Here is a 14,501-nt window from a genome sequence, read left to right on the forward strand (position 1 = left end):
CCCTTCGCGAGAAATCAAATCCCTTCTTACTAACAATAGAATAAGGTGAAATGTGAATACATGTTAGATATAAGATAGGCTTAAGAATTGAGTATGATGAATGTGAGTGCGAATGTGAGTGTGAACATTGTCAACATATCCTTATATCCCATCCTTTTCCTGAAACAAAATGTCACCCTTCTAAACTCGAGCAAGCCGCGAGTAATCGGTTCTCTACTTCATTAACATTAGAATTAATAAAAAATGTTTATATATACTTGTAACTATACAAATAGGAGTTTGGCTCCTTTAAACTTATGTAACTGAGCCTGTAAAAATAAACGATTTAATAAAAAAAAAAAAAAATAATTCTCATAACGAAAACTTTTCAACGACTTTGACTTTGATTATTTTAGCGTTACGTAATTTAAGGGGGGTTTGGCTTGGCTTACTTATGGTTACATGGGGGGGAGGGGGTCCATTTTTAGCGTTGACAGATTTCTATAGTAGCATGTCCGAAAAAGAACCTGAAAGTACAGTAGAACCCCGATTATCCGCGAAATAGTCTGGCAAGCTCACCGCGGATTACGAAAATCGTAGATAACGCAATAAATGCCCAAAAAATAAGGTACAAACACAAAAAAAAGACATGTCAGCATGAAAACTATGTTTTATCAATACAGTTATCATAAAACTATCCATCTGTAAGGTCGTGTACACCAGTGGTCAAATAATGTGATAGTCAAGACCAAAACAAAAGAACAAAATCCTACCACTTATTGACAAATTCAGAGAAGGTTCATAGAATTACTATGGAACTCGCTTTCGCGGATAAACCGCACCGCGGATAATCGGGGTTCTACTGTACTGAGAGCCAGAGCAGAGGGTCGAAAGTCCCTAAGGAGGATGGTTGTAATCAGAGATGTCAACTTTCCTGATTTTTCAGGATTTCCCAAATTTTTTGTCACGTTCCCTAATATCCTGACAAAAACTCAATTTTCCCTGATTTTTCCTGATGTTTATACTTTTAATTTTATCAAAAAAAAAATTTTATACACACAAAATAAACACGCTAGGATCCCTACCAAAACTCTTGTGGTGCAAATCTGTGCCTAACTATTTTATCATACATATTGTTAGTTATAAATCGACTGAATAGACTTTTCCAGAATTAAAAACCCGAATTATATTCACAACACATATAACGTGATTAAGTTTGAGGCACAACATTACCTGAGGATGATGTGTATGTAGGAGTAGCCGCAAAATTTATGATGAAGTAATACGGTTAAGAGTGTAAAATTACCCAAGAGAAAACATTTGCTTTCAAAGTCAATATTATACCATTTTTATGATCGAACCAAATAACATAAAAATTTGAAAATGATCGTGATTTTTTTTTTTGACTGGTTAAGTTGTACAGCCATGCAATTAGTTATCACTTCTCAGTCTTCCCATTCCTTTAACTCACATTTCAAAACACAATCAGAAACTTCACAGAATTATACTGGACTAGTGAAGGACATTTTGCAAGTTCATCTGCTTGTTAATTTACCTCTATACCGCAATGGTCTGGAAACCAGTACCGAGCTCATTAGACTTAGCTGCCGTAAAAGGCAAATGCATTCCCATATTTCCTGATTCCCAACAATTTTTGAAGAGCACTTGAAAGCTTGAAGCGCAGATGTTTGTATGTCATTTCACTGATGGCAGACATTTATAAGTTCTATTTTTGCAGCTATTTCTGCCTGAAAAACTGTTGGCCAGTAAGAGACTCGGGATGGCAAGCTTAAAGTAGAGCGCTTTTCTGATTTACTGATAATTGAATCTATGTGTGCGTTCCAGTTTAGTTTAACATCCAGGATTACGCCTAGATATTTCACTGAGACGCTGAATTTTATTTTTTTCTCTTCCAAGGTGTAAAGACTGCAGATGCTGTTTCGATTGTTGTTTTTAAGAGATCTAAGCTCAGACCTCTTGTGATACACCATCTTGTATGCAAGGTTACACCCAAACTAGCGTTGGCAGAAAACATTTCATCTTTGGTAGAAATGATGCCATTTCGTGTGCTGTTTTAAAAGCTTAAAAATGGTTTGTATGTATGCAAACAGACATCTCTTTCTGTTTTCTTTTCTCATTTAATTTGGAATTGTGCCAAAAAAAAAGTTGATTCGACGTCAATGGGGATCGAACCAAGGCCGACTGGAATGCAAAGATATTTCACACGACCACGCTATCCATATAGCTGCCAGTACTGTTATAAAGAAGCGTGATAATATTGCACCTCATCATAACATGAAGTTGGAAAGTGTTTTCTAAGAGAATAAAGAAGAACATGAACGAGAATATATCTTTCTTTGTCTGGGTCGTCTATTTGGCAAACTATATGAAAAGCTTTCATATTCTTTTATTTAAATGTGTCTCCTGTATCGCTCGCTCATATTGGCTTTCCGTAGTTTTTAGCAGTATTTATGATAAACTAATTGGTCTGAATGAATTTGGGGTGATTTATCACGTTTTCCATTTTTTGGAATGAAGTCACCTTTAACAAGTCTCCATATTGAAGGAATGTGCTTTAGTATCAGACTTGCCTTAAAAATTACGATTAGAGATGGAATTAGCTTTGATTCTCCATTTTGAAACAGAGCTGAGAAAATTCCTGCAGATATTCTTCAGATATGTAAGTTTAAAAGGATCTCACCGAGTTTTCTACTCTGGCCCTCGTGAACACCAAATCAGTAACTTAGTTTGCAAACTCTGAAAACAAAAGTGGACTGAAAAAATGAAAACTTTCTCCGGTTGGTTCCGTTTAGCTTGCCCGGATCTAAGACGTGATAGAGACTGCACTGCCTTCCTTTAGCGTGTTTAGTTTCCTAAATTTCGCTGACAGGAATGACACTTTTGACCGAACAGCATCTTCCTTCTAAGAGCGAACTTTGGCGAGCTTTGGTCATGCTCCAGGAAAGTGGGACGGGGAAATCTAGGCTCCTGAGCGTATACCTTTTAAAGTAGCTTTCAGAAAGCATCGAGTTGTGACTTAGTAGATGCATACTGTAAATGTTCCAGTTTGAATGAATATGCATTAGAGTGCCAATGAAAATGGCCATCTCGAATTTTCAAAGCGAACTTGATTAAAAATGTTGATCCCCACGAAAAACTACCCTATGCAAAATATCAGCTCAATCGGACTTCATTTACTAGTGTCGCACAGCGGTCAAAGTTTGAGTTTTTTGAAAAACGAAAAATCACCCAAGCGGGGAGTAAAGGAAATCGGGGTTTTCGAAAAAAAATTTGATGCCAAATGTCTTCAAATTGCATGAAACGTCGAGATCTAGTGTCATCTCGAAATTTTTTTTTGTCAAAAATCGACACTCTGGGACTTAGGTTTTTTTCGGAATACGAGACGAAACGTATGGTTTTAACCCTTTCATTACGGCAGTGTGCTCCGCCGAAGTGCTACCTCTGTACGGAGCACTGCGCCGAAAAATATGCGCATCGCGCTGGTGTGATCGAAGAGCAGTATGAATTTCATGTCGTCTAAAGACGACGCTCGTACACACAGCTCGTCGCGCGACGCTCGTAACGAAAGGGTTAAATGCCAAAAAAAATAATTCTTTTGATTTTTCATTCGGAACTTGCTGCGAAATGTTGATTTGCACGATAAAATACCCTCTGCAAAATATAAGCTCACACGAAAAAAAAAATTTCGTCAAAAATCGACTTTCCAGACAAAAACGACCTAGTGCCGAAAAGTCAATTTCTGACAAAAAAATTTTTTTCGAGATAACAGTAAATCTCGACGTTTCATGCGTTTCATTAATTCTAATATTTGGCATCAAAAAACATTTTTTTAAAACCCCGATTTCCTTTACTCGCCTCTTGGGTGATTTTTCGATTTCCAAAAAATTTAAATTTTGAAATCTGCGACAATAGTAAATGAAGTCCGATTGAGCTGATATTTTGCATAGGGTAGTTTTTCGTGGGAATCAACATTTTTAATCAAGTTCGCTTTGAAAATTCGAGGATCACTTTTTTCCCATACATCCATTGGCACTCTATATACATACTTGAATGTGGCTCTAAAACTACTCTACTTAGAGCGAATTATAGAGCGGTTGGAGAGCTTTAATTTGTTTGATAGGAACAGTCAAGTTCATCATGCATTTTCGAGAGAAAACCTGAGAAAATGCTATCCTAAATGTTTCTCACTTCTACCTTACTCATCTATATAAAAAATAATTTGGTATCCGTTCTTCACGATTTACCTCTTGAACGGAACAACGGAACAAGTTGGAATTAGGTGCGATACGTCAAAGTCTGTGTCAGGTTTACACGCCAAATTTTGTGTATTTATATAAATCAAAATGATTTGATGTCCGTTTATCACGATTTAATTGAAAACGGATTAACGAATTTGATTAAGTAATTAAAAAAATAAGAAGAAGTGAAGTGTACGATTCAATTATTAATTGAAATTAGAGTGGCGTTCTCTATTTTAGATCACGAATATAGATCGCGGGTCAGCTAGATTCAACAAATTTGATTGTTTTACAACTGTGGATACAGATACCAAATTTTCTCATCTTTCGAATGGAAGCAACAGAATGGAATGATATTTTTTTAATTAGAAAAGGTTGAAGTCGAACAAAACCGAAAACAACAAAAGTTCAGTGACTCTTCCATAGTTGTGATTCGAACATTTGCACAGGATTTTTTTCATCAAATATCAATCGCCTCCTGAAAGATTTTTTTAGGCCGTCCACTAGGGTGCCAATGAATGTATGGGAAAAAATCGACCCTAAAATTTCAAAAAGTTACCCTATACAAAAAGTTCACCACCTCGAAAAAAAACCCCATGCCAAATATCAGCTCAATGGGACTTAAGGGAGAGTGGTGCAAAGCGGTTAAAGTTTGAGTTTTTTGAAAATCGTAAAATCGGAAATTTTTGGAAAAGGAAATCGGGGTTTTCGAAAAAAAAATTTGATGCCAAATGTCTCAAAATTGCATGAAACGTCGAGATCTAGTGTCACCTCGAAAAAATTTCTTTTGTCAAAAATCGACACTCTGGGACTTAGTTTTTTTTCGGCATGCGAAACGAAATGTATGGGTTAGGGTGCCAATGAAAATAGTTATCACGGTTTTTCATTCGGGACTTGCTACGTTGATTGTTGATTTACACAATAATATACCCTATGCAAAATATTAGCTCATTCGAACTTCATTTACTGGTGTCGCAGACGTTAAAATTTGAGCTTTTTGAAAATCAAAAAATTAGCGGAAATCGGGGTTTTTAAAATAAAAAATTGATGCCAAAAATCTCAAAATTGCATGAGATTTACAGTTATCTAAAAAAAAAATTTTTTTTAAATCAATTTTTCAGACGAAAAAACGGCAAGTGCAAAAAAAAATTTTTTTGACAAAAAAATTTTTCGAGATGACTAAATCTCGAATAATGCAATTTTAAGACATTTTGAATCAAATTTTTTTTAAAACCTCGATTTTCGGTGATTTTTCGTTTTTCAAAAAAACTCAAATTTTAACGTTTGTGAAACCACCCAGCAAACATTAAATCGTATAATTTTGCACGTGCCAAGTCTTACAAGAAATCCGAATAAATCGTAATCGCATATAATATCAATCAAAGTATGTGTCGTGTATATTTGAAATCACATAAAATGCAAAAACTCGATTTTATATACCATTATCAAATTAAGTCGCAATTCGGTATAACAAACATCAATTTTATGATGCACATTGCCGTAAAATATATTTAATCCGCATCATATGCGTATATTACGCTGATGCAGTTTGTGTGTCGTATAAGCGTATTATTTAAATCGATTCAGTACTGTAGTAAATCATGTTGCATGCTGAAGAAAATCATGAAACAGTAAACCATATTAGATCCTAATAAAGAACATATTACATCATATTGAAATGTCAATGAAATTCTGATGCACTCGAAGGTTTCAACCGCTGTTGAATTAAATTTCAGATAGCTGGGGGATGATAATCCAGACGACCGGAGTTCGAACCCACATCGGAGCAATTTTCACTAAACATTTTAAACATTCATATTCCACGCCCAACACAAGTCAATCAAACAATTATTATTTCTACAAACATAAATACTCATATATAAAAATGGCGATTCGTGAGGCTATAATAAACATTTCACGAAAATATTTATATATGTTTTTTTTCTATGTCTGTAATAAATCGTACAGGAGTATGGCAAAAGTCATATTTGGTGCTTTGACAATTCATGAATATATTCATATTAGATCGCAATTCAATTTCAACATAATCGCTATTATAGCCGGTCAAAGTTGCATATTCATCCAAACAAATTCGGTAAGCATTTGCCATGTATGTATATGGCCTCAACTTTTGCATGCATATGCTAGTTAGGCGCATTATATGCCAACCAAATTTTAGGGCATATGATGTTATATATACGCTTGTTATGCGATTTAATGTTTGCTGGGCAGTAAATGAAGTTCGAATGAGCTAATATTTTGCATAGGGTATATTATTGTGCAAATCAACATTTCGTAGCAAGTTCCGAATGGAAAATTGAGATAACTATTTTTATTATCACCCTAAACCATACTTTTCGTTTCGCATGCCGAAAAAAAACTCCCAGAGTCCCAGAGAGTCGATTTTTGACAAACAAAATTCGAGAGGACACTAGATCTCAATGTTTCATGCAATTTTAAGACATTTGACACAAAAAAAAAATTTTGGGAAAACCCCGATTTCCTTTACTCCCCCTTTGGGTGATTTTTCGATTTTCAAAAAACTCAAACTTTGACCGCTTTGCGCCACTTTCCCTTAAGTCCAATTGAGATGATATTTGACATAGGATATTTTTTCGAGGTGGTGAACATTTTTTATGGGGTAACTTTTTGAAACTCGAGATGACCATTTTCCATTTTCATGACCGTCCACATTGGGGTCCCTCCTTAAGACACAGCAAAATTTTATACAAATGCAGATACAATAAAATGAGTCAATTCATAGATTGTTTGTACACTTTCTACATGAAGGATTTTTTTTGCGTGTTTTTTAGTTTGAACATTGGATCCATTTGAATTTTGTCAAACAGTGAAAATATCAAGCAAAACCATGTCCTTTTGAATGCTCCTTCCAAAGTTCTAACACTCACACATGTTATAAACCCAACTAAAAGAACAGACGTACGGAAGTTTCCAGCCCTTCTATCAATGAATCTCTGTTGCGTACCAATCACCACGGAACTTAATAATTCACTTAATAAAAGCACTTTTCACTAATGCAACTATTACATTCACAACACCAGTTCATACAATGGACTCATTTAGTCTTCATAATTGAAAAAATCACGCAATAATCTACATATTCTCGTATTTGGTCTCCATGCAAAAGGAGCAATTTTCAACTAACTACAGAATATCCTTTTGGGTTGAAACCTCCCACCCCAACACATGCATCGGTGTAAACCTTTGCCAGCACTCTCGCTCACGTTCTCCCTTTTCTTTCTCTCGAATCTCTTCAATTCACTCATGTGTTCAATCGAGTTGCCAGTAGATTTGTTCTATATTTTAGATAAAGTATATCTGATTCCAAGCTAAAAATTGCAATAATTTTTGATAATGATAATGATATATTTCTTCAACAAGATAAAAATAAATAACAATGAAGCTCTTCGCAAAAAAAAATAGTGAATTACGAATAAAACGAGAATAATCAGTTTGGCAACACTTGTGCTGGCATGGTATCATCCAAGGCGCGTAGAAGTATATCCTAAGGTGGGCCAACTTGCTAAAACCACTCTTCAGCCATCTTGTAAGTCTACTGTGTTTTGTTTGTAAACAAAACACAATACGTTTGTGCCCAAGCTCGCTCGTGATCAGTCTGTCTCTTTCACGCTTCAAGGAAAGAATTCCCCTTCTGCTTTCTTCCGTACTGTTTTCATATACCCCTCCCCTAACCAACTTAGTGACGAAACGGCCTCACCTAGTACCATAGACCCGTCTTGGGTATCATGAGGTTTGTTTTGATTGTAACTTCAACACAAATGAATGGAAATGAATTCATAAGGATCGCCTTGGCAATGGCAAAGGTTGTTTGGAAACAGAAAAAAAGATAACAAAACATTGACGAGGTTTCACGGGAAGGAAAATTTAAATCATGTCGTACGTCGCGTGGTTATCAAAAATCCGCAGTGCTGATAAATCATCCGCAATCCAGGGCACGGTAAGAAAGGTGCACTACAGTTTTCCCGATGGTAATGAGATGATAGAAGAATACAGCACCGAAACGGGAGTCATCCTACGGCGAGCCTGGAAGGTGCGCAGTGATTTACTCAAGAATGACAACTGGTCGATCGAGCTGGGGGACGCAATTCCGAAGGTGGAGAAGAACGACGGGTTCCTCATGCGAGAAGCTTCAAGCGAACCATTCCTGTCGAAGCGCGTAACGCGACATGCGATCGAGTGGCGGATCCGAAATTTGCACTACCCACTGTCCACGTACACGATTACTTGTGATGGAGACGCGAGGACCATCACAGTGAGGACGTCGAACAAGAAATATTTCAAGAAGATTGCGGTGCCTGAATTCGAAAGATGCAACTTCCCACCGGTGCAAGAGGATCTGACCGTGAGACATCAGAACCAAACTTTGATTATTTCGGTGAGATGTGATTTGACCCGGTTTTGAGACAGTTAAATAGTATTTTTGTATTTCAGTATAAGAAACCGCCAATTCTGATAGAAATGGAGAAAGCCGTTCTGGTAGAATTGCAAAATGTGGAAACTATTGAATACAACAATATGCAATGTGAAGATCTACTCAAAGGCTTGATCGGGTAATAAATGTCCATCCTAGTAATATTAACAAAAAAATCAGTAAATGCGAACAGCAAGTAACTGATACCAACTACATATAACTAAAAAGAACCAGCCTTTACAAATTGGTTATTCGAGAATTTTTGTTTGGGTACGGGAAACTCTTCGGAGTATGCCACTTCAAGCTTCAAGAATAACTGTCAAGGCCGTTCCATCCCTTCTGGCTATCATATATTTGTATTTTTTGATCCCTAGTTAGTTTAATATCTAATGGCCCATATAACAGATTTGCATTTTCAAGTCAAGAGATTTGTTTGTATAATGAGTTTTTCCATAAATGCAATTTGGTTATTTATAATACTCTGTACGTGTGGCCGACACGGATTATTTTCTATTGGGGTGCAGCTAAATATTAATAAGCAACGGCCCCCATAGTCCGTACCCCATATCGAGCGTGATGCGTCTCAATCGACTCGAGGAATCCAGGGTAGAATGATCCCTGGCCGACACAAACTTCAGCTTATGTAGAGTTGTCATGAGCGGTACAATCTTCGTCTCTCGATGAATAATCAGTGGATTGCACAACCTTCGGCCCATATATATGTAAAGAGCAGGTGTATGTATTGCCGCGACTAAGTAAAAGTTTATCGGCCGGAACGGAGGGATATGATACAGAGATACAACAGAGGAAACATCATTAACCGTTGACATCGGCGTTTCTGAGGAACATGTATAGATGAAGCGGTTCCCGGAATAAAACGCCGCAGAAAACAACTGGAACAGAATCAACCACTCAGAAAAAGTGTAGTAGCCTAGCAATAGTGTGGCGCGGGAGAACCATCATGGGTATAAGAAAGTCTGAGATACTGTGCGCGAGTATACGAGTTATGATTTTGCACGCTAAATGTCCAAACCAAAACACCTATGATTAATCGGGCAAACGTAATGCACCAGTCAAACGTATGCCGTCCGACGCTTACTAAAGCTCGGTCGGACCTTGCTAAAGGATCATATCCTATGATCCAAACTAACCGGGCAATCAGTGGAATACAGGTTTCCGTGCGAGACATCGCCGCTTCCGACGGCGATCTACATTCAATCCCTTGAACCATGCGCTCGTAGAGACCTTAAGTATAATCGTGTGTAATCAACGACCGAACTCATCTTCACCTCATATGATGAATGTCATGCCAACTTTTTCACTGGCCGTTGGTAGCACCATCTCAGATATTGATGAAACGTTGTGGGTGTAAACACATGGGTCTTTTAAGCAACTTTGCATACTTGAAATATTCCAAAAACAATTGGGCTACTTTTTGGAAAGGGCCAAATAAATTTTCTAATCGAAAATTTCTATCTCAAAAACTATAAGACTTACAAAGTTTTAGTCAAAAAAGGAAATTTAGGCAATCGGATAAATTTTCATAAAAAATACTTAAAGAATTATTTTATATATTATAATATATTTTTTATTTTAGTGCACCCATAGCCGATTGGTTAGCATCTCACATTATCATGCCGGGTGTTCGGGTTCGATTCCCGTTCTGGCCGGGGGATTTTACTTTCAAGGCGTGTTATTTGGCTTAAAAAATCTCTATTAAGTATCAATAAATGACACTAGTTAATGCATACGTTGAGACGGCAAAAGTTCCACAGGGAACGTTAACGCCATTCTAGTAGTATATTTTTTTATTTTACACTAAAATTATTTTTTTTCAAAAATTAAAACTCAATTTTCTCAAAATCGTATTTTCTTTTCACTTTAAAAAAAATACAACTAATCCAAATTTTGTTAAAAGTCGAGATAGTGATATAGAGCATTCGACAAAGTTTAAGATCTTATCAAAATATGAACTTTCGTCGAAGACGACAACTTTCTATTATTTATAGTTTCTGGAAAATAAGCAATTTGTATGAAGACTCCTGAATAAAATATGTTTTACTCGTAACATTTTTGTGTGTAAATTCTCGCGTTTGACATGTTTTTGCCTTCTTGATAGGAAAAAGATAGCAGAGCATGTAAATCGTGAAAATGTACACATAAAAATGTTACAAATTAAACATTAATAGTAATTTTTCAAAGAAAACATTAATAGTTGTTGTCAGAAAAACTTTTCCCTGTAAAAGTGCCCATTTTTCGATGTATGGGTAGCTTGTTGAAAATTGTATGGGCTATTTCAAAAATTTGTTTGATTTTTTTAACCAGTTAACTGTGATTGACAAGTATTCTCGTCATGAAGAAGTGACAAAAAATTGTGTATTAACGAGTATTCTCGTCATACGTATAAAACTGTGACCATTAGCTATTCAAATTGCATTTTTTGAGAAAAACAAAACATATCCCCAAATCTCAAGATGTTTAGATGCTGGAATAAAACCTACAAATAAAAAATATATACAGTTTTATATGATGTCATGCGTCCTCGTATGCACTGGTTCACCAGTTCACCAGTTCACATAATGAATTTATTTATGTGCGATAACAATGTTTTTTAGATGTTCGCATTGCTACAAACTTAAGATCAGGAAGTAATCGCATTATTGGTGTTCGATTTGCAAAGTCCCATTGTGTATAATACCCTGTTTTTGCTCCACAACAAGAATTTAAATTCTTACATTTATATGTATAATATTTAATTGAATTCATTGATTTTTTAGTTTAATATGTAGGTAATATATGCTTACGTTAACCGAAGAAGTAAATATAAGTAATAAAATTTTCAATTTTTTGCAATAAACCCATCTTTTTCATCCAATACCAGCGCAACTTACTCTGCGTCATGGCTCGATTCTGGTGACACAGTTGACTGGTTAATGAAAACATCAATAATTCGCTACATTTAATTCTTTGATTAAAATTTTGTAGGTCTGATAGATTTTGAGCGATTTTTTTTCTTGAAATTTTAAGTTTTTTTTCAACTTAAAAAAAATGTGAAAAAGTTATTGTTAAAAAAAACTTTTTTCTTGTAAAAGTGACCATCTAACGATATTTATTCTTTGACTAAAATTTAAGTAAATCTTACAGTTTTTGAGATAAAAATTAAAAAAAAAAATTAGAAAAATGTTTTGGACCTTTTCAAAAAGTAGCCAAATTATTTTTGGAATATTTCAAGTATGCAAAGTTGCTTAATTGACCAATATCTTTACATCCAAAACGTTTGACTACAATCTGAAATAGTGCTACCAACTCCTAAGACGAGTTGGCGTGAAATTCGTCCTATGCACTGTCAACTTACAAGTGTGTGCTGACAAGGAATGTGGAAAAATTCACTATAAGCAATTTGCCTTTCGAAGAGTACCTTCTGAAGCGCCTACCTTAGCTAGCGAGCCCGCTTTCTCATTCCTCGGAATCGAGCAATGAGAGGGAACCCATGCTGAGGTAAATTTGAATAATTTTTCGACACTCAATAGTTGTCTTATTCTTGTCTGGAAACAAAATTAGTGTTTATCAACTTTAATTGAACATACAGCCTCTTTAAGGGCGAATGAACTGCAAAGTTTAAAGTCTCTCTAATACAAATAAGGAAGGAAGGGTAGCCTCTATTGAGCTGAGACTGTCTGAAAAGATAAAATAATGGTCGATGGGCGTTATTTCAATGGCCCCTGGAGCATGCTATATCGCACCCAGTTGAACGACATACACGGAAAAAGGGTCTCTGAGTTTGAAAGAGCCACTGGAATTTTCATCGAAGATTCCGAAACCAGCTGACCCGTTTATCATTGAACTGTCAGTGAAGAAAATTCTATCAGAGCGGAGGCGATCTGACATGGTGGTAACATCCGTATCTCTCACACTAAAGGTCACAACTTCAATCCTCGCTCTCGATATTCTTCCAAAAGTGTTGAAAGTCGCTATAATACAGAAAAAAAAAACATACTATCAGATGTACTTCGTGGGTAAGGTGGGTTATTTATAATGATGCTTCATCCCTTGAAGTGATTAGATCTGACTCACAACATTGTTTCGCCAATGCACTAGGTTCACAGCTGCAGTTCTCCCACTCCCGGCTACACTGACTCTTGTCAAGCCCTACTCCACCTTGTCCAACCACCTCGCTCGCTGGGTTCCTCTCCTTCTTGTTCCTATTGGATTCGATGTACCATATTTGCAAGGCTGTTGTCCGGCAATCTGGCAACATGCACTGCCCATCGAACTCGTCCAGCCTTGGTGACTTTCTGAATGCTGGGTTGGCCGTAGAGTTGCGCCAGTTCGTATTTCATTCTCCTTCTCCATACTCCGTTTACCTATACACCACCATATGTTGTTCTGAGCACTTGGCTTTCGAAAACACCGAGTGCTTGTGAGTCCTTTTCGAGCATCGTTCATAGAGAACAACCGGTCGAATTAGGGATTTGTACATGGTACACTTCGTACGGGGTCGGAGTTTCTTGGTTTGGCAGAGCCCATAATAGGCGCGTTCCGTTGACTATGCGTCTCCGAATTTTACGGCTGCTGTTGTCTGTCGTTATCAACGAGCCAAGGTAGACAAATTTCTCTACCACCTCGGGCCACTCCTCTTGGTCGACCTAAGCTTTCGAATCACCGATGACAATTTTGATGTTCTGTTTGGGCAGCGATCGTAGGCTTTTTCTGGGCGTAGAATTCTTCCTTATCGTCATTGGTACCAGCTAGATAGGGGCTGTGGACATTGGTAATGCTGATGTTGAATAAGCTGCCACGCAACCTCAGTCTGCACATTCTTTCGTTGATTGGCCACCAGGTAATCACCCGTTTCTGCATTTCACCCATCACGATGAAAGCTGTACCTAGCTTGTGTGTGTTGTCGCAGCTCTGATAGATGGTACCTTGAAACGATCGCACCATCGAGCCTTTCCAGCACACCTCTTGCAGCGCTACGATGTTCAAATTGCGGGCTCTCAATATTGCCGAAAGCATTCGGGTATTCGCAAGAAAGTTGAGAGACTTGCAGCTCCATGTCCTGAGTTTCCAATCTCCAGTCCGTGTTCTTTGCTTGGGTCTAGTCCGAATGTCCGAATTTCGAATTTCTTCGAGAATTCTCTGTACCCCAGCCTCTCTGGAGGACCATTGTGCATAGCTCTGTTGAGAGTCTCACGCTGGCACGAGGACAGTGATCAGCTGCCTCTGACAAGGGAAACAGACGCTGTTTTGAGCCGCTCCTCCATGGTGAAGAGACGCTCGGATAGGCCCCCTTCCCTGTCAGCATACGACCAAGATTCCACCGTTATCCGATCTTCAGCTTTTCGATTCATAATATAAGTTCAAACAATTTACCTTCCTTTGAAACAAAAGGATTGACTCTCTTATAAAAAAAATACAAAAAAAAATACCAAATACCAATACAACTATAATGAATTGTCAAATTCCGAGTATTGTTTTGGAAAATCTAAAAATAAAGACTATGAAAATGGAAAACCTGCTGCTTTTGCTTTTGTATTATTGGAATCGTAAAACAATTCGGATTCTGTTTTTGAAGAGTATATTCGCGTAGACAGTATTATGCTTCGTGTGCTTTCATTGGGAGGCGAAAATAATGATGGATATTCAGGTGGAATAAACATGCTTTCAAAATCAAAATTATGAATGAAAATTTACTTTAACGTATCGAATATTTATTTTATGTGATTAAATAAAAGTTTTTTTCCGATATCGCAGAATATTGAACGAAAACTGTGTCTAATGATGGTTTTATATTATAATAGTAATTATTT

General features: G+C 36.9%; 2 protein-coding genes across 4 annotated transcripts in view; one reads left to right on the forward strand and one right to left on the reverse strand.

Annotated features, from left to right (window-relative positions):
• The window catches only part of LOC129765400 (centrosomal protein of 164 kDa), a 51,829-nt gene extending 44,408 nt beyond the window's left edge, over positions 1-7,421 (reverse strand). For 2 of the 3 annotated variants that reach the window (XM_055765688.1, XM_055765686.1), the window contains exon 1: positions 7,183-7,421. The gene's annotated coding sequence lies outside the window, so the exon portion shown is untranslated. The remainder of the gene's footprint in view (positions 1-7,182) is intronic. The other variant, XM_055765689.1, reaches the window with a different exon arrangement.
• Positions 7,422-7,998: 577 nt separating this feature from the next.
• LOC129765411 (protein DPCD) lies at positions 7,999-8,870 on the forward strand. Its single transcript, XM_055765719.1, has 2 exons — positions 7,999-8,655; positions 8,712-8,870. Exons 1-2 carry the CDS (start codon positions 8,152-8,154, stop codon positions 8,832-8,834), a joined length of 627 nt encoding a protein of 208 aa, XP_055621694.1. The 5' UTR covers positions 7,999-8,151; the 3' UTR covers positions 8,835-8,870.
• Positions 8,871-14,501: the final 5,631 nt, after the last annotated feature.

This window comes from Toxorhynchites rutilus, chromosome 2 (assembly GCF_029784135.1).
Source record: "Toxorhynchites rutilus septentrionalis strain SRP chromosome 2, ASM2978413v1, whole genome shotgun sequence".
NCBI classification, from domain to species: domain Eukaryota; kingdom Metazoa; phylum Arthropoda; class Insecta; order Diptera; family Culicidae; genus Toxorhynchites; species Toxorhynchites rutilus.